The sequence below is a fragment of the Mobula hypostoma genome, chromosome 4 (assembly GCF_963921235.1).
Source record: "Mobula hypostoma chromosome 4, sMobHyp1.1, whole genome shotgun sequence".
NCBI lineage: Eukaryota > Metazoa > Chordata > Chondrichthyes > Myliobatiformes > Myliobatidae > Mobula > Mobula hypostoma.
In genome coordinates, this window is record NC_086100.1 from 85,134,101 (window position 1) to 85,159,210 (window position 25,110).

A 25,110-nucleotide genomic window follows, 5' to 3' on the forward strand; every position below is an offset into this window, starting at 1 on the left:
TACACCCACTCATTTACTGGGAACAGATGCCTGTGTTTTGGAGTCTTGAGTTTCTGATCGGCATTCTTCTGACGCCTAACATGTTACCTCAATATGTACCTCAGAAAATTTCTCTCAACATTACCATGAAGACAGTCTATTTCCAACCACCACTTCATTGCACATCTATCTATTTGTCAGCTCACCTTCTGGTGAAATCCTCATCTGTGACTTCATTACAACTGGTTAACTATACCAATGCTTTCACTCAACCTACAACAAGTAAACTTCATATTGCTAAAACATAACTGCCCATGTTTCAGGAGGCACAAATTGCATTTTGTCCATTACTGCTATCCTTACTCTCCTGTATAAGCTCTTAGTTTATAATGCTTTGAATTAAAATCTTCACTTTTATTTTCAAATGGTGTCCTGCTTCCAGATCTCCATAATTTCTCCTAGCTCTACAGCTTCCTATAAGATCTCCACTCCACCTGACCATCCCAGATCTCACCAGCTCATCACTGTCTGTATGTCCTCAGCTATCAAGTCCCTAACCTGTGGAATTTCCTTTATAAACATGTCGTCCTGAGAAACAAACTCTCTTCTACTCTAACATCTCCTCCGAGAGCAATATTTGAATATATTGTTTCATTAAGAAATAAATGCAAATCAATTATCCTTGAACTGTATGTAGAAAACTTGATAAACCAATCAAATGTTCAGGTTTGGTGCGACAGTAAATAAAACCACAACTTATTTCAGAAACATGTGATTAAAATCTCTACTTCAGCACTTGTATAAATATAACTTCCTGAAACTCCAATACAATATTTAATAGGTATCATCCTAAAAGCAGATATCAAACTAAGATTCTACATGTCTTTGAATGAATGTTGAAAGACAATTAAAAGATAATTAATTGTCTTAGCCAACATTCATCGTTCAAACATAACATAATAGTTGGTCATTCATCCCCTTTACCTATTGTGGGTATCTGCTACCATGTTACAACAAGTGAGAACAATGACTGTAAATGGCAAGCTTTGGACATATGGACTGTTGGTGTGCTTCTCACTGACATAGAACAGCCAGATACATTTTTCTAACCTCTATTCAGAGTTGCACAACAATGAGATTTATGATGTCTTTTCTTAACTCGTGAGAGGAAGCTCTCATCAGCTTTATGAACAGATATTATAGAGCATAGGACATTTTCCCAACCAACAAGGGGTTCACCAAAAACATCCATTCCAAACCATCATTTAGCAGCACATCTCTGGGTAATTAAGCAGAAATGGTTAATTCAATCTTTTTTGGATCAAACATACCTTCTTAGGAGAGAAAACGCCCAAGGTACCACCATCTTCACGCATGGCCACTCCCATCTCTGCAAGCAATGCCTCTCTGAAACATAAATTCAAAGCTGTTGAGTATTTACCACAATGCTAAACAGTACAGTAACGGATTTTGGCTGTTGACTCCAGTTCAAGAGGAGGTACATGGCGGCTGGATGAATTTCTGTAATACTATCCGCAGAACCACTGGCAGTCTGCAGTAACGCAGCACTACCCACAAGCAATTGATGGGAGGGAAACCCATGGACAGGCTGTCTGAGGGCAACTTTGCAGAGAAATAAAGGTAAAAATCAGCCAGGATTATGAAGAATACAACCATTTGTATGCACAGGGTTGGTGTGAACTCAGTGGGCCATTGACCGTGCTGTATCACTATTAAGAATATCAGAAGCATATAGGATCAGATCTGAGTCATTTCTTCTTGTCTTCACCATCTCATCAGATCATGGGCTTAGACTCAGCTGGAGACCTGCCCACATTCTTAGCGGTTCCCCTTTCTCTGGTCAGACAAGAGATAATGGTTTTGCCGGCAATACCTCACTTCTCATAAATAACTCAAAAAAAAGTAGTGTAAGTCGGAGAGTGCAGGGAGAAGAATTAAAGGCTCGTCCTACTAAAGGAAACATTTAACTGGTTGTTCTTAACAAAGCTGCAGGGCTGCCTTCCCAAGTTAATTCCTCTTGTGATTTGTGTGCACACTGATTGGTCAATATTTCAGCATTTAATTGAAGCAAGAGCAGGAGAAGTCTCAGCTCTACAACAGTGATCCCTAGGAAAGCATATTGATTATAATGTCCCAACATTTAATGCAATTGTGCCCATCACAATTAGCTAACTCATCAGAAAGGAGTGGCCCAAAGAACAAACCTTGAGTCTATGTTTATTGGTTGATTTACCAACTAAGCAGTTGAAAACTGCACATGAACCCCTTGCTGGTTTGATGAAACCATATTGGTGAAAATAACGTATTCGGCAGTGACTTTACCTTTCCATTCTTATAGCTTCTGTTCGGCGCAGTTTCTCCTCCCATGTTTCATTCAGTTCAGCGATTATTTTCTCTGTCTCCTGTTGACATTAAGCATAGATGTCAATATAAGTTTTTCAAAAATACCTTAACAGAAGGATAAGGGTGCTTCTAAGTAAGCCAGGAAGCAGCTCCCCTTTGAAAGGCAGGGATTTTCCAAATGGCCATGTAACTCCCATATGGAAATCCCTGATGGTTCAAATCGGAACAGATGGTTCAACCAACATTTTGTGTGGCAGCTGAAACTAGAGTCATCTGTTTATATTTTGCACAGAGAGGTAAGACTTCTATTCAGAAAACCTCCGTAAACATGAGAGAATATATAATGAAGCAAGGCACTGTGACACAGCTGGTGGAGCTGCAGCTTCACAGCTGGCAGAGACCCAGGTTTGATCCTGACCTTGGCGCAGTCTGCGTAGAGTTTACATGTTCTTCCTTTGACCACATGGCTTTGACCAGATGTTCTGGTGTCCTCCCATGCCGCAGAGACATGCAGATTAGGAGGTTACCGGCCAATGCAAATTGTCCCTAGTGTGTAGGTGACTAGTAAATTCTGGGAGGAAGTCCGGTGAAGAGAATGTGGGGAGAATAAAATGGGATTAATGTAGCATTAGTGGAAATAGGTGAACAAATCAACAGAATATATGTCACTTGACTTACTTCATACTACTCTATAATCTAGAAACCAAGATACAGCAGTAGATTTGTGGTGCAAAAATATTCGGCCATCCAGTGGCTGTTGGGCTGTTGTCATACATTACTGGATCTATCCCATAAACCATAATACTTCAATTAAGAAAATATTGCCATTCTAAGTAAAATTAATAACTGACATCGTTTCTGACAGCGCACAGGTCGCAGGTCGGCGGTGCTCATTTAAAAGGAGAGCTTCATGGGGTTTCAGTGTCATTCCAGTGGCCAAATCAGCAGCTGGAGCAGTGTAGAGAGGAGTAACTAAAAGTACAGAAGGGACAAGCGGAGCGGCCGTTGTTGGGAATGGGCCAGTGGTGAGACTGGAGGGTCTGGCATTGCATCAAAGGAGGCTTCGGCTCGGAAGAGGCATTGGCTCTGGGTAGGTTGTCCAGGTAAATTTCCGTTAAGTTTCCCTTTTTGCTCACTGTGTCAGGGGTACTTAGTGTAGTTTAAATGGCTGTTGTGTGTTCTTCATGCTGGATGTTGAAGTCCTGGGAGACCCAGTGTCTCCCAGGGAACTACATCTGCATGAAGTGCATCGGCTGCAGCTCCTTGAAGACTGTGTCAGGGATCTGGAGCAGCAGCTTGTATGGGAGAGTGAGGAAATCACCAATCAGAGTTACAGGGGAGTAGTCACCCCTGAGGCAGGTAGCAGGGTAACTGTTAGGGGAAGGAATGGGAAAGTGAATAGGCAGTTAGTACAGAGCACCCCTGTGGCCATTCCCCTCAATAATAAGCATACCGTTTTAGATATTGTTGTGGGGGATGACCTCCCAGGGGAATGCCACGGAGACAGGGTTACTGGCACTGAACATGGGTCCATGGTGCAGAAGGGAAAGAGGGAGAAGAGGGGAACGGTAGTAATGGGGACTCAATAGTCAGAGGAACAGACAGGAGATTCTGTGGACGTGAATGGGGGATCCCGAATGGTACGTTGTCTCCCAGGTGCCACAGTCAGGGACGTAACGGACCTTGTCCACAGCATTTTGGAGGGGGAGGGAGAGCAACTAGATGTCTTAGTACATATTGGCACCACTGACATAGGAAGGAAAAGCAAAGAGGTCCTGAAAAGAGAATTTAGAGAGCTGGGTGGAAAGCTGAAATGCAGGACCTTACTGTCGGGAAGGGCAGGCAGATGAAAGGACAAAATTGCAGCCAGCAGGGTGAGTATCAGTGCATTTGGAAAGCAGAATTAAAAAGAGTAGCAAATGTAGTACCCCAAGTGTTACCTTTCAATGCACAGAGTATAAGAAATAAGGTGGATGAACTTGTACTTTTACAGATTGTCGAGTATGGCCATCACAGAATTGCGGCTGAAGGACTGTTGTAGTTGGGAGTTGAATGTCCAAGGTTACACATTGTATTGGAGGGACAGGAAGGTAGGCAAAGGGTTACTATGGATCTGCTGGTAAAGAATGGCATCAAATCATTAGAAAGATGTGACATAGGATCCGAAGATGTTGAATCCTTGTGGGTTGAGTTAAGAGACTGCAAGCGTAAAAGGACCCTGATGGCAGTTATATACAGGCCTCCAACAGACTGCAACAGGATATAGAAAAGGAGTATCAAATGGGCAATATTATGATAGACATGGGAGATTTTAACATGTAGGTCGATTGGGAAAATCAGATTGGTAATGGATCTCAAGAAAATGAATTTGTTGAATGCCTATGAGATGGCTTTTTAGAGCAGTTTGTCATTGAGCCCACTAGAGGATCAGCTATACTGGATTTTGTGTTATGTAATGAACCAGAGGTAATTAGGGAGCTTAAGCTAAAGGAACCCTTAGGAAGCAGTGGTCTCAATATGGCTGAGTTCAACTTGAAATCTGACAGGCAGAAAGTAAAGTCTGATGCAGTAGTGAAGAAAATTACAGTGGTATGAGAGAAGAGTTGGCCAAAGTAAATTGGAAGAAGATGCTGGCAGGTATGATAGCAGAGCAGCAATGGCTTGAGTTTCCAGGAAAAATAAGGAAGGTCAGGATAGATATATTCCAAAAACTAAGACATATTCAAATGGCAAAATAGCACAACTGTGGCTGACAAGGGAAGTCAAAGCTAATATAAAAGCAAAAGAGAGGGCATACAACCAAGCAAAAATTAGTAGGAAGATAGAGGATTGGGAAGCTTTTAAAAACCTATAGAAAGCAACTAAAAGAATCAATAGCAGGGAAAAGATAAAACAAGATAGCAAGCTAGCAAACAATATCAAGTTGGATAGAGAAAGCTTTTTCAAGTATATTAAAAATAAAAGAGAGCTAAGAGTGGATTTCAGACTGCTAGAAAATGAGGCTGGAGAAATAATAACGGGGGACAAGGAGGTGGCAGATGAACTAAATGAGTATTTTGTGCCAGTCTTCACTGTGAAAGACAGTAGCAGTGTGCCAGATGTTGAAAGGTGTGAGGGAAGAGAAGTGAGTGCAGTTACTATTACAAGGGACAAGGGGTTCAAAAAGCAGAGAGACCTAAAGGCACGCAAGTCACCCAGACCAGATGAACTGCACCCTAGGGTTCTGAAAGAGGTAGCAGTAGAGATTGAGGAGGCATTAGTAATGATTTTTCAAGAATCATTGGCCTTGGCATGGTTCTGGAGGACCAGAAATTTGCAGATGTCACTCCACTCTTTAAGAAAGGAGGGAGGCAACTGAAAGGAAATTATAGACCAGTTAGCCTGACCTCAGTGATTGAGAAGATGGTGGAGTCAATTGTTAAGGAAGAGGTTATGGAGTACTTGGTGACACAGGACAAGATAGGACAAAATCAGCATGGTTTCCTTAAGGGAAAATCTTGTGTGATGAACCTGTTAGAAGTCTTTGAGGAGATTACAAGTAGGATAGATAAAGGGGATGCAGTGGATGTTGTATATTTGGACTTTCAGAAGGCCTTTGACAAGGTGTCACACATGAGGCTGCTCTCCAAGTTAAGAGCCCATGGTATTACAGGAAAGTTACAGGAATGATTACAGTATTGTCCAATTGGTAGAAGGCAGTGAGTGGGAACAAAAGGATCCCTTACTGATTGGCTGCCAGTGACTAGTGGTGTTCCGCAGGGGTCGGTGTTGGGACTGCTTCTTTTTATGATTTAGATGATGGAATAGATGACTTTGTTGCCAAGTTTGCAGATGATATGAAGGTTAGTGGAGGGGCAGGCAGTGTTGACGAAGCAGGAAGGCTGCAGAAGGACTTAGATAGATTAAGTGAGTGGCAAGAAAGAAGCAAAAGAAATACAATGTTGGAAAATGCATGGTCATGCACTTTGGTAGAAGAAATAAATGAGCAGACTAATTTCTAAACAGGGAGAAAAATCCAAAATCTGAAATGCAAGGGGACTTGGGAGTCCTTGTGCAGAACACCCTAAAGGTTAACTCGCAGGTTGAGTCAGTGGAAAGGAAGGCAAATGCAATGTTAGCACTCATTTCAGGAGGTCTAGAATTTAAGAGCAGGGATGTAATGTTGAAGTCTTTCAAGGCACTGGTGAGGCCTCAGTTTGAGTAATATAAACAGTTTTGTGCTTCTTAGCTAAGAAAATATGTGCTAGCATTGCTGAGGGTTCAGAGGAGGTTCACAAGGATGATTCTGGGAATGAAGAACTTATGAGGAACTTTTGATGGCTCTGGGTCTGTACTCACTGGAATTTAGAAAGATGAGGGGGATCTCATTGAAAACTTTCAAATGTTGTAAAACCTAGACAGGGTAGATATGGAAAGATGTTTCCCGTGGTGGGGGACTCCAGGTCAAGAGGGCACAGACTCAGGATAGAGGGATGTCCATCTATAACGGAGATGTGGAGAAATTTCTTTAGCCAGAGGATGGTGAGTTTGAGGAATTTGTTACCACAGGCAGCCATGGAGGCCAGGTCATTGGGTGTATTTAAGGCAGAGAGTGATAGGTTCATGATTGGCCATGGCATCAAAGATTAACGGGAGAAGGCCAGGGATTGGGGCTGAGGAGGGGAAAGAAGGATCAGCCATGATAGAATGGTAGTGCAGACTTAATGGGTCAAATGGCCTAATTCTGCTCGTATTTCTTATGGTCTTATGGTTTCAGTGGGGAACTTATTAGGGAAACGGAGGTAGATAGGGTCAGTAGCTTTAAATTCCTTCGCCTTAACATATCAGAGGATCTTTCCTCTGACCAGCACGTAAGTGTCATCACAAAGACAGTTCTACAACCCTTTGAATGTTAATCTGTTGATTATCTCACTCCCATAGTGAATAGGCTATTTTTTAAGATTACTTTTTAGAAGAATAAATTTTTTGAGGAGATCTGGGAAGAATTCATTGCTACAAGAAGACAGTGATGAACCGCCTTTTTTAAACCACTGTACTTCTTCTAGTGAAGGTGTTTTCAGTGCCCTCACCAATGAAAATAACAACTCTCAACATTTTTTCATACCTTCTTCTATAAACAACTTTCTGCACCCTACCTGAAAGATAATTTTCTAGCAAGGTGAACAACTTGGCACAAATTCCATGAATAAACAGTTCATACAAATGCCTTCCCAACATCAATTATTCAGAGACCATCTGTTGTCCAATATTCTAATCATGTCTTCAAAAAAAATTCAGCTTCCTCAAACATGATCTATCCTATACAAAACCACATTGTGTCTCTCTAATGAGCTGAAGACTTTTGCAGTGATAAATCATGCTTACTTCTTCCCTTCCCCTCACCTCTTTATATTGGGTGCCTCTCCTCTATCTTTCAGTCCAAGTGCAGGGTGTCAATTGAAAAGTTGATTGCCCATTTTCCCCAGCAGATGCTGCTCAACCCACTGATTTCCTACAGAAGCTTGTTTTCCTTTCCTTTGAATTTTGTTTTCCTGGATTCTATTAGTTTCCTAATGCCTGTAATTCTCTGTACTTCCTCCAATGCTGCATTTAAGTTTGCTGATGGCCTCGCTGTTGCTCCCTGAATCAAAGATAATGACAAATTGCTATAGAGGAGGGAGATTGAAAATCTGGTTGAAAGGAGTCAGAACAACAACCTCTCACTCAACATCAGCAAAACAAAAGAGCTGATAATTGACTACAGAAGGAAGAAACCGGACCCAGTCCTTATTAGGGGATCGGAGGTGGGTAGGGTCAGTAGCTCTAGATTCCTTGGCCTTACTATATCAGAGGATCTTTCCTCTGACCAGCACGTAAGTGTCATCACTAAGAAGACACGACAGCAACTCTACTTTCTTAGATGTCTGCATAGATTCGATATGTTACCACAAACTCTGACAAACTTTTATAGGTGTACAGTGTAGAGTATCCCAGCTGATTGCATTACGGCCTGGTATTGAAACCACAATGCCCAAGGAACAGAAAATGATGGATGCAGCTAACTCAGTCCGTCACAGACAAGGTCCTCCCCACTAGATAGAGTACGACCACAAGAAAGCAGCATCCAACATCAATAATTCACACCATCCAGGGCTTGCCCTCTTCTTGCTACTACCATCAGGCAGGAGGTACAGAAACCTTAGGTTCTACACCACTAGGTTCAGGAACATTCACTACCCTCCAACTATTAGGCTCCTGAACTGGCGTGGATACGTTCAATCACGTTACTCTGAACTGAGTCTATAACTCACTTTCTAGGACTCTTTACAACAATGTTTTCTTCCGTATTACTTTTATTTGTAGTTGGCTTCTTTTCCACATTGGTTGTTTATCGGTCTTTGTCTGCTTACCACAAAATTCCATTGTATTTCTTTTTTCCTGATGATGTCCAAGAAAATGAATCTGAAGGTTGTGTATGGCAACGTGTACATACTTCGATAATAAACTTACTTTGAACTTACTTAACTTTCTCAGATAGCCATGCATGCTCTGTTTTCCTATCTAAAGGGAAATATTTAAGTATAGAGATCTTTGGAAGATTCGACTGCAGACATCAAAAATCATCTCCCCTAGTTCCTTAAGCCTGGCAGAACATCTAGTCCAGGGGATATAGTGTTGTCTAAAGTTCTTATTACTGATCCTTTGTCGACATTAATTTTAGCAAGATTTTTCCTGCCTTGATTGTACTTTATATTTTTTATGCATTTCTTGAATTTAACACTTTCTTTACCTCTATGGGTGACTTTTGCCTTTGTTTAGGTAGCTAGAGACCTTAGCCATCTGTGGTATAAACAATTGCTCATCTGATTTGAGCTCCTCTTACAAAACATCTGTATTATCTGATTTGCCAAGTAACCCTGGAGATTGTCTACCTTATCTAGTGGAAGTTTATCAAAATCTAGTATTTCAAATTTCTCGCTTTTAAACGTTCTCATGAATTCAGTCGTATAACAAATGCTGTTTGATGAATGCTGACTCATGGTCTGTCAGACATTACTAATAACTAAATCTGATATAACTAGCTGATTGCTGGTTCTAGACATGTTGCTGCAAAAAGCTACACTGGAAACCAGGAAATTTACTTTCTTTTATCTGCTCTGCCCAACCTATAAAAAAATTTAAATCTGCAGATAAAACCCTTCTGCTTTTTGAATGCATGTCTAATCTTGCATTCATACATTATATTTAACAAAACCATAAAATATTAAAGATACTCAGCAGGACAGGTGTCATCTGTGAAGAGAAGGTAGAGTTAAGTTTAAAGTTCAAAGTAAATTTTATTATCAAAGTACATACATGTTTCCATATACAACCCTGAGATTTTCGTCTTCTTATGGGCATACTCAATAAGTGTAGAGAATAGTAACTATAACAGGATCAATGAAAGATCAGCCGGAGTGCAGGAAACAAGAAACTGTGCAAATGCAAATATAAATAAATAGCAATAAATAACAAGAACATGAGATATTGAGATAAAGAGTCCTTAAAGTTAGATCGTTGCTGATGATGCAAAGGTTGGGGGTGTTGTGAATACTGTGTAGGGCTGTCAGAGGTTACAGCGGGACATTGATAGGATGCAAAACTGGGCTGAGAAGTGGCAAATGGAGTTCAACCCAGATAAGTGTGAGGTGATTCATTTTGGTAGGTCAAATATGATGACAGAATACAGTACTAATGGTAAGACTCTTGGCAGTGTGGAGGATCAGCGGGATCTTGGGGTCCGAGCCCATAGGACACTCAAAGCAGCTGCGCAGGTTGACTCTGTGGTTAAGAAGGCATATGGTGCTTTGACATTCATCAATCGTGGGATTGAGTTTAGGAGCCAAGAGGTAATGTTGCAGCTATATAGGACCCTAGTCAGATCCCACTTGGAGTACTGTGCTCAGTTCTGGTCGCCTCACTGTAGGAAGGATGTGGAAACCATAGAGAGGGTGCAGAGGAGATTTACAAGGATGTTGCCTGGATTGGGCAGCATGCCTTATGAGAATAGGTTGAGTGAACTTGGCCTTTTCTCCTTGGAGCGACGGAGGATGAGAAGTGACCTGTCAGAGGTGTATAAGATGATGGGAGGCATTGATCATGTGGATAGTCAGAGGCTTTTTCCCTGGGCTGGAATGACTCGCACGAGAAGGCACAGTTTTAAGGTGCTTGGAAACAGGTACAGAGGAGATATCAGGGGTAAGATTTTTTACGCAGAGAGTGGTGAGTGCGTGGAATGGGCTGCCGGCGATGATGATGGAGGCGGATACGATAGGGTCTTTTAAGAGGCTCCTGGATAGGTACATGGAGCTTAGAAAAATAGAGGGCTATGGGTAACCCTAGGTAATTTCTAAAGTAAGTACATGTTCAGCACAGCTTTGTGGGCTGAAGGGCCTGTATTGTGCAGTAGGCTTTCTATGAAGATCTGCTTTTCTTCTATGAGTATTACATTGATGGGGCAAGTGAGTGTAGTTATCCCCTTCTATTCAAGAGTCTGATAGTTGAGGGCTAGTAACTGTTCTTGAACCTGGTGGTGCAAGTTCTGAGGCTCTTGTACCTGATGGCAGCAGCGAGACGAGAGCATGACCTGGCTGGTGAGAATTTTTGATGATGGAAGCTGCTTTCCCATGACAACATTTCGTGCGGATGTGCTCAATGGTTGGGAGGGCTTTACCTGTGATGTAATGGGCCAAATCTACTAACCTCTGTAGGATTGTCCATTCCAAGACATTGGTGTTTCCATGCCAGGCTATGATGTAGCCAGTCAATATATTCTCCACTACACATCTAGAGAAGTTTTTCAAAGTTTTAGATGTCATATTGAATCTCCGAAGACTCCTAAGAACGTAGAGGCACTGCTGTGCTTTCTTCCCAATTGCATTTACGTGGTGGGCCCAGGAGAGGTCCTCTGAAATAGTAACCTCTAGGAATTTAAAGCTGCTAACCCTCTCCACTTCTGATCCTCCGATGAGGACTGTCTCTTGAACCTCTGGTTTCCCTCTCCTGACGTCTACAATCAGTTCCTTGGTCTTGATGACAATGAGTGAGAGGTTGTTGTTATGACACCATTCAGCCAGATTTTCAATCTCTATCCTATATTCGGCAGACAACAGTGTGTCATCAGCAAACTTGAATATGGCATTGAAGCTGTGCGTAGTCACATAGTCTTAAGCGTAAAGCGAGTAGAGCAGCGGGGTAACCACACAGCCTTGTGGTGCATCTGCACTGATGGAGATTGTTTATGATCAACATTTAGCTCAATGAGTTCTGATTAGAACTAATGAAAAACAAAGTGAGGAAACAAGAAACAAGGAGTGGAAGAACATGAAGAGAGAGAACGTCTGTGGTTGGGGTGGAGACCAAAATTGTCCAGGGTGATACAAATGCTGTTGATGTATCTATGTCAGGGGTTCCCAATCTGGAGTCCACAGACCCCTTGCCTAATGGTATTGGTCCATGGCACAAAAAAAAGGTTGGGAACCACTGATGTAGGAGAACGTGATGGATGCTTGTTAATCCCAGCTGGTCCGACTACAGGAAGTGGTGGGAGAGGGAGATGAAAGACCACAATAGAGTGAGAAACAAAATCAATATTGGAAGAATGAGATGCTCCTGCTTTAAATTTCAAATTAAAAACAGAGCCTGAAATGCTTAACAGACCAGGTAGTGAAGGGAGCAAGTGCATGACCTTCACTCAGACCTAGAACAAACAGGAAATGTCGGTTATCTGAAACAAATGAATACAATGCTGAACTCTAGTCACTGCACAGCAAAATGTAATTTAAAGTCAAAGACTGATACAGCATAGAAACAGGCTTTTTAGCCCATTGGGTCTACTCTGACCAACGACTACCCTTTTACAATAATCCCAGTTCTACCCAGGTTCTCAATTAGTGCCCCCCCCACCACGATTCTCTCCCTCACCTACACAGCAGGGGCAATTTGCAGTGGCCAATTAACAGGTAGTGGGTCTCCACTAAAGGAGGCGTAAGGTTCCTTCCGCCTACCTGCAGGTGGTGGATGGTCGTATGAGCAGCTGGTGAATATCACAAGTCCTGTTGGTGCGTGGCCAAGTGGTTAAGGCGCTCGTCTAGTGATTTGAAGGTCGCTAGTTTGAGCCTTGGCTGAGGCAGTGTGTGTGTCCTTGAGCAAGGCACTTAACCACACATTGCTCTGTGACGACACCGGTGCCAAGCTGTATGGGTCCTAATGCCCTTCCCTTGGACAACATTGGTGGTGTGGAGAGGGGAGACTTGCAGCATGGGCAACTGCTGATCTTCCATACAACCTTGCCCAGGCCTGTGCCCTGGAAACCTTCCAAGGCGTAAATCCATGGTCTCATGAGGCTAATGGATGCCTATATAAAGGTTACGTAACCTGGGTGTAAGAGGAGTCCAGGGAGGGGTAGCACCTCTGGTGGTGAGCTTGTTTGTGCTCTGCTCAAGGGGCAGCTCATCCACCTTTGGTCCCCGCCTGCCACCCAGCTCTCACCCGTGGTTTTGTTTGCATGCAACAATGGCCACACCCCGGTACACCGCTCCACCGCTCCGACAGGCAGACTAAACACTGTGAAGGTTGGATAGATTTCTGCATTGTAGGGGAATTAAGGGTTATGGGGAAAAGGTAGGTAGGTAGAGATGAGTCCATGGCCAGATCAGCCATGATCTTATTGAATGGCGGATGGCCTACCCCTGCTGCTATTTCTTATGTTCTTATGAGTAGCTGGGAACCTCCAACCCCGGCGAGAGAGGGATATGCCAACCCCAGTAGGCGAAGCCAGTTCTTGCGGACTGGGGGTGCGGGGGGGGATGAGGTCAACTACAAGATTCAATGACCAAGAAGGCGGTTCTGCAAAACTTCGTGGAGAGTGTAGGGCACGTCAAGGAACAGAAGGCATCATGGCTATCCACTGCAGCCGAGGAAGTCTCTAGTCGTGAGGGTTTTTTCATGGCACTGGACCTGGATTTTTGAGGCAAACTGCCCAGTACTACGCCTTTTTCACTATAAAACTGCTCTTGCACAGGTTTTAACGTCATCGTCGAAAACGACAGACAACCAACACAGGTAATTAGACCACTGACGCCAGGCAGCGAGTCTCTGAGGAGTTTGATAATGGCTGGGATCACCTACCTAGAGAAGACACTGAGCAACACACAAAATTCTGGAGGACTTCGGTCCTGTCGAAGCGTCTCAACCCGAGATGTCGACTGTACTTTTTTCCACAGATGCTGCCTGGCCTGCACAGTTCCTCCAGCATTTTGTGTGCGTTGCTCAGAGTTCCAGCATCTGCAGATTTTCTCTTGTTTGTGATTTGAAAAGGTACTGCCCAGAAGAAGGCAACGACAAACCAAGAACAACCACGATCATAGGCCATGATCGCCCACATCATACGACACAGCACATAATGATGGGGCTGATGAATTAACCAACTAACTGACACATCTCTGGGGTGTGAGAGGAAATGAGAGCAGCCAGAGACCCACATGGATGCAGGAGAATGTCCAAGCTCCACGCAGACAGCCTCGATTGAACTTGTCTCTCTGGCGCTGTGCGGCCACTCTAGCGGCTGCAGTACTGCTGTAACTGCAACATACTCAGTTTCTCCTTGCTTTTTTTAACCCTTGATTGTTATTGCCATCTGAGTTCCTTTTGCTTACCTTGAGCCGTTCAATGGCTTCCTCACTGCCAGGGGCAATCATGAGCCGGTCATGTAGGCTGGACACGGAGCCAGCGCGACTGGATAAAGCAGACAGGGATGGCGAGGGACTCACTCCAGCCACCATTCCGGACACTGTGGAGAAATTGTCAGCTCGTTGATTGACAGCTGCTATTCTGCAGTTACGGTTATTATTCTCTAAATCCTTCACATCTACAGAAGGAAGCGGGAAGGAGGGAGGGATTGGGAAGAGTGGAAGAGAGAAAGAAAAGGAAAGAAAGAAAAATGCAAGTTGGATATAATGAACTAAAACAGGATGAGAAATATATGCTAGAAAAGAACCACAGAACAGACAACAGCATGGGCATGTGTGTAATGTGTCAGTGCTTATGGCAGAGCCAGGCTGGTGTCCCCCGAATTTGCAACCTACTCACTGTTGGTGGATTTACACTATTTCCCACAACTTCACACCTTCCTTTCAGTGGGTAAGTTGCATCCTTTGGAGAACTGCTAATCTGCCTACTGAGAGGAAAACAAGTTGGTGTCAGTGAGCGTTTGTTATTTGAGAAACTGAGCTGAAGTTTCATCTGTGGCCAGATGCTAAATAACTATTTTGGGAAGAAAGGGCCAACATACTCTCCTCACCTGCCAACAACTCAGTGCTCAATAATCGTTGTTCCTTGGATCTCACTGTGCACCGATAGGAAGTTATACCTATCTATATAATCACAGTAAATCACTGGATAGCATATGCGTCAGGAAGTCAGCTGAGGAAGTGATAAGATGTCCTGTATCATCCTCATCTCTCAACTTTCTTGCATTGGTTCCCCACATTACAACAATGATCTGAGGCCCTTCAGCCCACTGAGCCTGTGCTGGTTCTCAGAGTATCCCCATCAGTCCCTGTAACCAGTCTCCTTCTCGTGTGGTTTTACTTCGACTCTCTTAGCACCCACCTACTCTACCGGCACCTCTTCTGGGATATGCAAGGTCATCCGAACACACACAGGAACTCAAGTGAAAAATATATGAGCGAGCTGCACTGGACATCAGGATCGAACCCCTGTCACTGGAACTGTGTAGCAGCAGCATTAATATTGTGATACCATTCTACATCCATTTATTCTTCGTGAGATGTTTCCCTCTGCTTTGACAGTTGAAAATCTAAACACAAGGACTAACTTCTCACCTTAACCTCTCAAGCCAGCAGCAAACCTAAGGGTTCACCTTCCACCTGAGCCAATCCTTGCCCTCCTCCTGTGTAATTCTCAGCATGACACAAACCTACATGCTCCGCAAAACCCCACTACATTGAAATCCACCAACAGGAAAGCAATTCTCCACATGTGCCAATTACGACCGAGAGGGATTCAGTAAACAGACTGAATTTATATCAGCGACATCAACATTAGACGCTAAGACAAGGGTTGAGCACGCACTCACGCACAGTGAGAGGGTGAAGCACAGCAGAAGCATTACAGCAACTCTAGGGTGCAATAGTGGGGCGAAGTATTCAGTGAAAGGCCTGTAACCTGACCTACTGTGTCCTAAGGAAGGATTTAGAGGAGAGCTGTTTGCTATTATGCTTGCCGTGATGCTCTCCTGCTGTTCTGGGCTCCTGGGCAACATTAATTTTAGTTGCACATCGTCGATCACTGTGCCTCTGCCTGTGGAGACCTTAAGCTCGTGAATTCTTCCTCTGGCTGCTCCAGGTAACTGCTTCTTTACAAAATATCACTTTTTGACCAACTGCTCCTTGATTTCTAGTACCAAATTCTGTGAAGTACTTAGGAAATGGTATTATCTCAATACTACTGGATGATTGCATGCTCCTATTTTTGTCCCAATGGCCATTTTATGAAACTCCTTTCGCTATGACCTTGAAGCTTCCTATGAAGTGCCATTGTATCAGCCTGTATATCAAGATCCATTCAAAACTGATAAATCTGTTCTTGTTCTTACTTTTGAAATGTCTAAAAAAAAACTCAGCGTGCATTCAGAATTCACTTTAATAGGCGGGAAAGCCATTTTGAAGATTGAAAGAGATAGAGGCTTTAGCTCAAATTTAATAGCTGTGAAATGAGCTACAATTCTCTCAAGGTGCATACTGTTCAGTTCTTTTGGGTCAAAACTGAAACCCTAGCATCTGGCAGTAAAATAACCTGGACACAAATGAACAGAGTCGTACAGGATGCTCAGCAGAGCAGGAGGGAAGGCATATCCCAAGGCAAAGGAATGAGCCATTGTCAGGAGTCCGAGCATCAGCTAACCAGGAAAAGGTGGCGGGGCAGTAGTGCAAAAGCCTGTCAGTCACAGCATGAAAGAAAGAGTCCCAAGGAGTTAGGTCGGAAAAGCCAACGGATGAGATTGAATTTTGGGATCACGCAGCACAAAGCAAGGGCAATCGGTCCATCAAGACCATGATTTCTGTTCAATAGGACTTACTCTTTTCTCGCAGACCTGCAAAGTTTTTCCCTCTGATCTCCACAAAATATGTCAAGTCCACACATTTAATTCTGGACCCTGTAAACCGCTGGGCTGCACATTGTGATATTGGGTTACATATTTAAAGGGAACTTCGTCGAATTTTGACTGTTACATGATCAGATTCACCTCCACATGTTTTGGGGCAATCAATAATTAATCCATAATCTGAGTGGAGTCCTACATTGGTGCTCCCTCTCCCATCACCCACCCACCGGCCTTCATCCAATTACAGATGAGGGATGTCGGGGCACCAATATTATCCAGTGTTCAAAATCTATGGGTGGAATAGATATAAAGCAATGGACTATAGCCAACAGATAACCTAGCTTCATGGCAGTTCGGGGCACTTGCCAGTAGCTGGCACCTTCTCAGCTACAGTTTGCCAAGGAGAAACAGAGAAAATTGCAATGTTGCTTTCAAGTATTCTTCAGAGGAACAGCAATGGAATTGGGCATAGTCTGAATGTCAGTTCTACTGTGTCAGCAGATTCTTCAGGGTGCTCAAACACAAGCAGAAGAAATCGCCCCTCACAGCTTTGTGGGGAATGCGTGCAAATGAACAAGGTGTCATTCCAGATTCGCACACTAGGTGGCCCTGTTGAGAAGGGGCAAGTGCTGGACACTGGGCAAGGACCAAGACCAAACAGAGCTGTGATCCCCTAAAGGAGCGGAAAATATGACCATCAAATCTTGCTCCACACATGAAGAGTGGCTACTGACTGATGTAGGTGGGTGAGAACCTCCCACAGATTTAGAGTGAAGGAGGAAACATCAGACCGAGGAACCCACTCAATGCTGACCCATGGGCAAAGCAACAGGAGAAGCAGGCTCTTTGTCTCATGCTGTGTAGTGAGGGGTGTGTGCCCATGTCTGCACATGCACAAGTGTGCATGCACATATGAGGGAAGCGTCAAAAGCTGCTACTGTGCTACTCCAACTGTTTACACACATTTTCTTCCACTTCTTTTGTCATCGGACACCGGAGTCACTGAGAGGCCAGAGAAAGGAGAGAAACAAGGTTTAGAGGTCAGAGTTCACAACCACAATATCACAGAAAGAAACAACTTGAAATTGATTACAAAAAACTGGCTCAGAGAGGACAGCAGACAAATGGAAAACGGTTTGAAGAGACAGTAGGAAGAAGCAGGGGTTAGGGTAGGAGTTCATGACAACACACAATGTAAAAATCTCAGTCCCACCCTGTTTCAACACCAGAGGCAACATGTTGTGGAAAAGGATTCCTTTTGTTGTACGGCACTGACATCATAGGTCTGAGGAGACTCGACACTATGAAATCTCAGCCACATAGAACCCCAGGGTGTCTCGCTTCATGCCACTTACCTGCGTGCTCGTCATTTGCCCATATTCACCACATTTTTCAATTAACTTTGGATAAATTATTACTTTACTGTCTGTTCTATAAGTTTCATTGGTACAGGCTGTCTTTCAAGGGAACGGGAAATGGAAGAAGTGACTCCGTTTTACGGCAGGTCTATGTTACATTATAGGTAAGAGTTTTCATGCACCTACAAGATCATGTTAAACACGGACACTGGTTATCAGCAGCAGGGTTTCACACTTTGATCACATCAAGGACATTTCATGTGTCAACTATTCTCTGAATCTGAGCACTTGGAGCCACGGATTCACAAGTGCGGCCATGTTTGAATATCCGATATTACCTGTGGGTATCAGCACAGGAGACCTGATGGGGCTAGGATGGGTATTTATGGCGGGGAAGGGATAGGCTCTAACACTTGCTGTCGCTCAGTAATCTGGTGCGCGCTTACGATCGATAATGTCGCCCAATCCCTGAGTGCACAGGAGATCCCTCAGCCTGGAAACCTCATCCTTCAGTTCCCGGATCAGCTTGTTGTTGGGGTCCTCATTAATGACGGCATTGCACCGGATCTGCTTGGCACGGTCTGCATATCTAAGCAAGGAAAGAAACCAGATGGCCTTCAGTGTGTTGCTTTAGAGAGCAGAGGAACATCTGAAAAAGCAGGATAGACCAGGAAATAATTCAATATAGTGCATTCCAGTTAACTGAGACAAGCCAAGACAAGCCCCAGTTAAGTGACTGCCCCAATTAGCCAAAGTTTCATGGAAATAGTTACAAGGTATAAAAAAAACTGTTTAACTGAGGAACAATTTATATATTTCAATAAAGCACAGATAAATTAGAACACTACTGATACCTCTACAATAAATTATAAAACTGTGTATTATTTCCTAATACTTATCGACAAGGAATTCATCTGCTGTTTCTTTTAAACAAAATCAGTGCAGACACCCGCAGATAATGGACTACCTTCATACAATGCTTCAGACAATTACATCCTCTAAATCTTCATTTTCATTGTAACAATCAAAATGATTGCTGATACCTTCAAAATCGTTGTGATTACTAACTTGTTGAAGCGGTGAAATTGTTTTATTTCCATTCCCAGCCGTTTCTGGCATCTCCAAGCCTGAATGCTTGAAACCGTGGTGAACAAAACGGTTCTGAATTATCTTACTGCACATTTCTCGCCAACTTCAGTGACAAAAATCACTGCTTTTTGAACGTAAGTGCACACAACTAACTATTTAAAAACTGATCACTCTACGCACAGTGTAGTTTCTAACAGCTACATGTGCACACGACTAACCCTAGTTGGAAACTGTTCAGGAACAGTCTCCTGCCTAGCTGCCTAGCGTCCCAGTTAAACAAAGGGAAGCTGGGATATTTTCTTGATATATTTTTTGTCATTAAGAGTTGTTCCAAATAATAGACTGCCCCGATGGCCTAATTAACTAGAATCCACTGGTACTATCAAAACTTCACCCCATGCTTCCTAGACACATTTTCCCCAACCAAATGACCAACCCCTTCCCTTCTCCTTACCCAGTCTCATCCTCAGCTCCAAAAACTTATTCAGCCCCTCCCATTCTAAACCCTAGTCCCACTTCTTTTCTCCTCCAAACCTAACCCAGTCCTCTCATTGCCCCTTGTCATTAAAACTTGGCACTTTCCAATGGCGCCCTTCATCCAGTGTACTGCTCATACATCTGTTGCTTACCTAAGGGTGCTGAGTGTCTCGTCATAGTTGATGTCCGCAGGGCTAAGTGCAGCCACCATGGCAGTCCGAGAGTTGCCCCCTGCGGAGAAGCAACGTGTTTAGGTTATAGGTCAGTGCCCCATTCCAGAAACTTCCTTCTCACCCCTTCACAGAACAGGCAACTAGCACTGACTTTCCCCGCACACCCATTTTAAACATTCCCCAATCTCACCCAAAGCTATGTCTTTCCAGCATTTGCCATTTCTCCCTTGGGTGAATGATTCCACCTAAATTGTCCATTCCAAACAACTCAGTCACTACTCCCTTCCCCCAGTGGACCTCCAGGACAGCAGGCTGACAGGGGCACCACGTGAAGCAAAAGGAAACCTATGTCAAGCTTGGTTTACATTGTTTAGAGCCAGAGGCTAGTGGGATCACAAAATCTCACTGCAACACCATTGTGGTGCTATTGGTGGAGTGAGGTGCCTTTCAGATACATCATTAAACTGGGTCTCTCCCCTGCTCTCTCAGCCCGAGATCCCCACAACACCCGCTAAAATACACAACACTTCTCTCTGCTCTCCTAGTCAATATTGTTCCCTTACTTAATTATTAAACAACACCCAACTGCAGATTTTCCTGTAAAAAAGCAATGACCACACTGCAAAATTCATTTGTTGTGAAATAGTTTTGAGATATCCTGGGACTATGGCGGTCTCTATTCAAATGCAAGTTTGGTTCTCAGGATCGAAGAACACTGAGAAGTTTATGGCAATATCCAAAGTCCTTCTGTAGCTCTTTCTAAGTTTAATAAATGATAGCCCATGCTGACACATAATGACAGAGGAAACGCTGCTCTGTTAGCTGCATCTGTAAACAGTGGTACACTCACCAAGGTTCTCTCGTAACAGCCATGTCAGCACAGAGTCTCTGTACGGGATGAAATCTGTTTTCTTCTTTTTCTTGTTCTGCTCAATGTGGAACACAACAAAGACATTTCATTAACGGAGCACGCTCACAATTTCAGATCAGGTGCAGAACTGAATTGGAGTAAACATCAGTCATCCTGTGAAATTAGTTTCATTGGTGTCCTTAAGGCTGTGCCTCTGTCAGAATACTGTTCCGGCAGTACTCCATCCAATGAAGCATATTAGCAGGCTGGCTCTACCCAGAGCTTGTCCAGCTCCCCAGAACACACAGGATGAGAACAATATCCCTGGCTGAGCACCTTCTTTCTGAGCAACCCTTCATGACACTGAAAATATCAGAAATACTCAGCCAACTTAGCTTCTGTTTTCTTCCCAGCGTTTGATAAGGAATTTGTCAGAGCCAGCCCCTGGCACGCAGATGCAGCCTGGTCTTTTGAGCATTTGAAGCATTTTCTGATTTATCTCCAACCTGGGATAGAAGGCTACAGGCGAGTGTAGGGAAGTACAGGGTGCAGAGATACTGCAGAACAGACTAACAGTTGGAGCTGCAAACATAAAGCTGACCGTACAGCAGCATCCCACGTTTGGACTGTATCGTAGCACGTGGAGTCACGCTTGAACCCTGAGCCGTGCCTGCACCCACACTGGAAATAACAAATCCTAGGGGGCATTGCTGTGAGACAGCAGGGGCAAAATTTAAAGGAGATGTGAGAGGCAAGTATTTTTATTTATTATTTATTGAGATGCAGTGCAAAATAGGTCCTTTGAACCACGTCGCCCAGCAATTCTCCAATCTAGTTCTTGCTAATCACGGGACAATTTACAATCACCAATTAACTTACCAAGCGGAATGTCTTTGGACTGTGGGAGGAAGCTGGAGCACCCGGTGGAAACTCCTTACAGGCAGCGATGAGAATGGAACCCGGGTCACCTGCACTGTGGAGCGTTCTGCTAACTACTGTGCTATCAGGCCACCCACAGTGACAGGTGCTTGGATGGGTGGGGTGGGGGAAGGGGGGCAGTGGTGAAGCAGGTGTGAGGGTGACATTTTGGTAGCCAGTTGAATCGGCAGGGAGTGGAGGGACATGAATCCTGTCCAGGCAGATGGGATTAGTTTAATTTGGCAACAGGTTCAGCACATGTAGGTTAAAGGGCTTGATCCTGTGGTATAAATTTCTATCTTCTTATGGAGCAGCAGGTATTAGCTGTCCACTCTCATTCCAGAATGTTTAATGACATAGGGTAGGGTGTGGAATGTGTGCCCATAATATTGTAGAGTAGAGTAGTTTAATGATGTGTGCCCCTGTGGCACCCACGGCTCTCAGCGCAATCTGAGTGACAGTGAGAACTCCCTGATCTGCTGACAGACTACATCCTTGCCACATCTGAGCCTGGTAGGGGTCAGCTCCACTGGCATAAGCTGCCATTTTGGACAAAATTGTGACTTCCTGCCTGAGCACCAGCAGCAAGGTGAAGAGGCTATTGCACTGCAGAGGTCACGGCCAAGCCTGAACTTCGTCTTGTCATTGAGGTACAACAAGTTAAGCTCTGTTGTCAGGACTGTCAAGGAACTGGGGGTTATTCATACCTTGTTTGATCCAGAATCCTGTAATAAATTAAAAAAAAGCAAGTTTATTGAAAGGGCTAGAGACAGTTGACACATCAGTGCTGTTCTTTTCCTATTTCATTATCAGCTTCATATAAATTAGCAAGGAACTTGTCATTAAGCAACTGTCATGACTATCAGGACAACAATGAGACTGACCTCAATCAATATGACCCCTTTTACAGGAGCAGTCTCATAATTAAGATTCTTTCAGGGAATCTATCCACTCAGACTACTTTTAAGGAGATGAAAGAATATTTGAATCAATCCTAAACTTCTTTGAAAACATTTACCTTTGTCTTCATCTTGGACCTGCACTTCTCTGGAGTTGCTTTTTTTTCTATTTGGAGCCATATAAAATACCTTTAAAGGGGCCTTTCTTTCTTCATAATTTATACCTTTGACATGACTGACCAGCTTTGTTCAGCATCTCATGTGCTTGAAGGTCTCCTTTTTGTCTCAATGACCTGGTCGGGCACAGGTCTTCAGATAAAGAGTTTGAGCAGACTGAATTAAATCCTACACTATGCTCTGGTTGTACTGATTTTGCACTCAGTTCTGGCTGGGAAAGGTCAGTGCTAGATGAGCTCTGGCTCCAAGATTCCTACGTGAACATCAGTGGACACCAGCGCATTCATCAAACATCACCGTCATCAAGAGCCCCAATAAAAGCAACAAGCGCACTCACCACCTCTGCCAATGCTGAGATGACTTTGCCGAGAGTGGTCAAGGACTTATTGATATTTGCTCCTTCCTAAAACACACAAGGAAATGAACTATTAAATGGAGCAAGCAGAAGCTGAACAGATAGAGACAGCAACACATTGAGCTTTGTATTAAACATAATAAAGGCATATCCGTTGGATACAAATGGGCCACTGCGTTCCTGACACATTGTTCAATTCTATCAAAGAATACTTCATAAACTACCTGCTTAATTGGACATTTTAGAAAAATGCTTTCTGGAATCCAAAGACCAGGAGGTAAAACTGATTCCATTAAGATGGTGGCATGTGTAGATGTAGCAGCCCCTCCATAGCCAAGCAAAGCTGCTTTTTTTCTTTGTTAAATGTGTTTTTTATTGTAATTCTATGCTCGACTCCAATAACTATGAGTACAGCAGGGTGTTGTAGGAGCCGGCTGGCGATTCAGAGAAGGGAAGGCTGGCTGTCAGGCCGCGATGGGAGAGTTGGGCAGTTGGGCCACGGGGCTGGGATTGGAGAGTCGGGCCACGGGGCTGCAGGAACAGAGTCAGGCCACCAGGCTGGGATTGGAGAGTCGGGCCACCAAGCCCCGGGGGCAAGGTCAGGCCGCCAGACCGCGGGAGAAGGTCCTGACGAAGGGTCTCGGCCTGAAACGTCGACTGCGCCTCTTCCTATAGATGCTGCCTGGCCTGCTGCGTTCAGCAGCAACTTTGATGTATGTTGGGAGAAGGTGGATTGGGTTTGGAAGAGCTGACCTGGGTGGAGATCATGCTGCTGCCTGCCACTCAAAGGCACCAAAGTTGGTGCACGAAGGCAGCGTGCAGAGAAACCGTGACTGTCTTGGACGTTTCTTTTGTGGTTGCAAAACCCTGTTGGACATTGACTGCCACAGGCCCGTTCCCCTTGTTTAGCATTGGGCAGGAGGCATTATGAGGACTAGGCCTCAAGCCGTGGGCTTGCCCACAGCTGCAGTCCGGGTGAGAATGAGGTGCAGGAGGCAGTATAGTATGGCATTCATGCTCGGTTGGGGTAGCTTCTCCTGTCAGTGCTGCCCTCCAGTGTTGGATTGGTTGAATTACAGACTGGATTGCCAGGAACCAGCAATATGCGGAAGTTGGCGCTTCGGGCCTTGGACTAAAAATGTGTTTTCTTGGGTGACTATGCTCTCTTTCTTCCTCTCTCTCATTATTTTGAACGCACGTGTACGTTTTTGCACCTTGGCCCCAGAGGAACTATGTCTTGTTTGGCTATATCCAAGTACGATTTGAATTACAATTAAACATGATTAGATTTGATTTGAACAACTGGGACACAAGAGGCTACAGATGATGGAATCTGAAGCAACAGACAATCTGCTGGATGAATTTAACCTATGGAGCATCATCTATGGCAGGAGTTCCCAACCTAGGATCCAGGGACCCCTTGCTTATTGGTATTGGTCCATGTCATTAAAAAGCTTGGGAACCCCTGATCTAAGGCACTGATAATGTTTCAGTTTGAAACCATGTATCAGGACCAAATAAAATTATGCTTTGCTATATGGCCAGACAGAATAAGGGATATCTTCTGCAAGTCCATCAAATTATCTGCAGCAGATAATTTAAGATTGGGCAAGTGCAAACACAAATTGGAATGGGGTAATCCTGATGAATCATTTACAACACTGTTGGTGTACTACTGCTGGGAAGACAGATGGTGTTCATCCTCCCACCACAACATACCACCTACTGGCATGTACAACAAGGTGAGTTGATGGATGACTGATCAGATGGACAGACAACTGATTGGCAGGTAGATCAGACAATGAATCAATGGGTGAATCAGGTAACTGCACAAAGAGATGGCTGGACAAATAAACACATGTTCCAGAAAGTTCTGTGGAGGGACGTCTCAATACATAATTGATGGTGAACAACAGAGGGCAGGATAGATGTAGCCCAGTGCATGAAAAGATGGGAGTGCACAGAAAGTTTCAAAGTTCAACGGAAATTATTATCAAAGTACATATAAGTCACTCTGATGCAGCCACTCAAGAAATCCATAATAGAATAATAACCATAATAAAATCAACAAAAGACCACACCAATTTGGGCGTTCAACCAGATTGCAACAGAGAATAAACTCTGCGATTACAAAAAGAAATAAATAATAATAATAAAAAATAAATAAGCAATAAATATTGAGAACATGAGATGAAGAGTCCTTGAAAGTGAAGACATAGGTTGTGGCAACATTTCAATGATAGGCCAAGAACCTGACGATTGAGGGGTAATAACTGTTCCTGAACCGGCGGTGAAAGTCCTGGGGCTCCTGTACCTTCTTCCTGA

At 43.9% G+C, this 25,110-nt stretch overlaps 1 protein-coding gene across 32 annotated transcripts in view; it reads right to left on the minus strand.

The window, feature by feature from the left end:
- Window positions 1–25,110, minus strand: part of kif1aa (kinesin family member 1Aa) — a 315,620-nt gene that overhangs the window by 148,775 nt on the left and 141,735 nt on the right. For 15 of the 32 annotated variants that reach the window (XM_063046111.1, XM_063046110.1, XM_063046109.1 and 12 more), the window contains exons 9-17: window positions 22,768–22,833; window positions 22,062–22,079; window positions 20,437–20,512; window positions 19,566–19,644; window positions 18,294–18,436; window positions 17,453–17,491; window positions 14,019–14,230; window positions 2,323–2,402; window positions 1,311–1,386 (exon numbers count right to left, since the gene is read on the minus strand). In XM_063046111.1, coding sequence (XP_062902181.1) covers window positions 1,311–1,386; window positions 2,323–2,402; window positions 14,019–14,230; window positions 17,453–17,491; window positions 18,294–18,436; window positions 19,566–19,644; window positions 20,437–20,512; window positions 22,062–22,079; window positions 22,768–22,833 — 789 coding nt within the window. The remainder of the gene's footprint in view (window positions 1–1,310; window positions 1,387–2,322; window positions 2,403–14,018; window positions 14,231–17,452; window positions 17,492–18,293; window positions 18,437–19,565; window positions 19,645–20,436; window positions 20,513–22,061; window positions 22,080–22,767; window positions 22,834–25,110) is intronic. The other 17 variants (XM_063046119.1, XM_063046118.1, XM_063046117.1 and 14 more) reach the window with 2 other exon arrangements.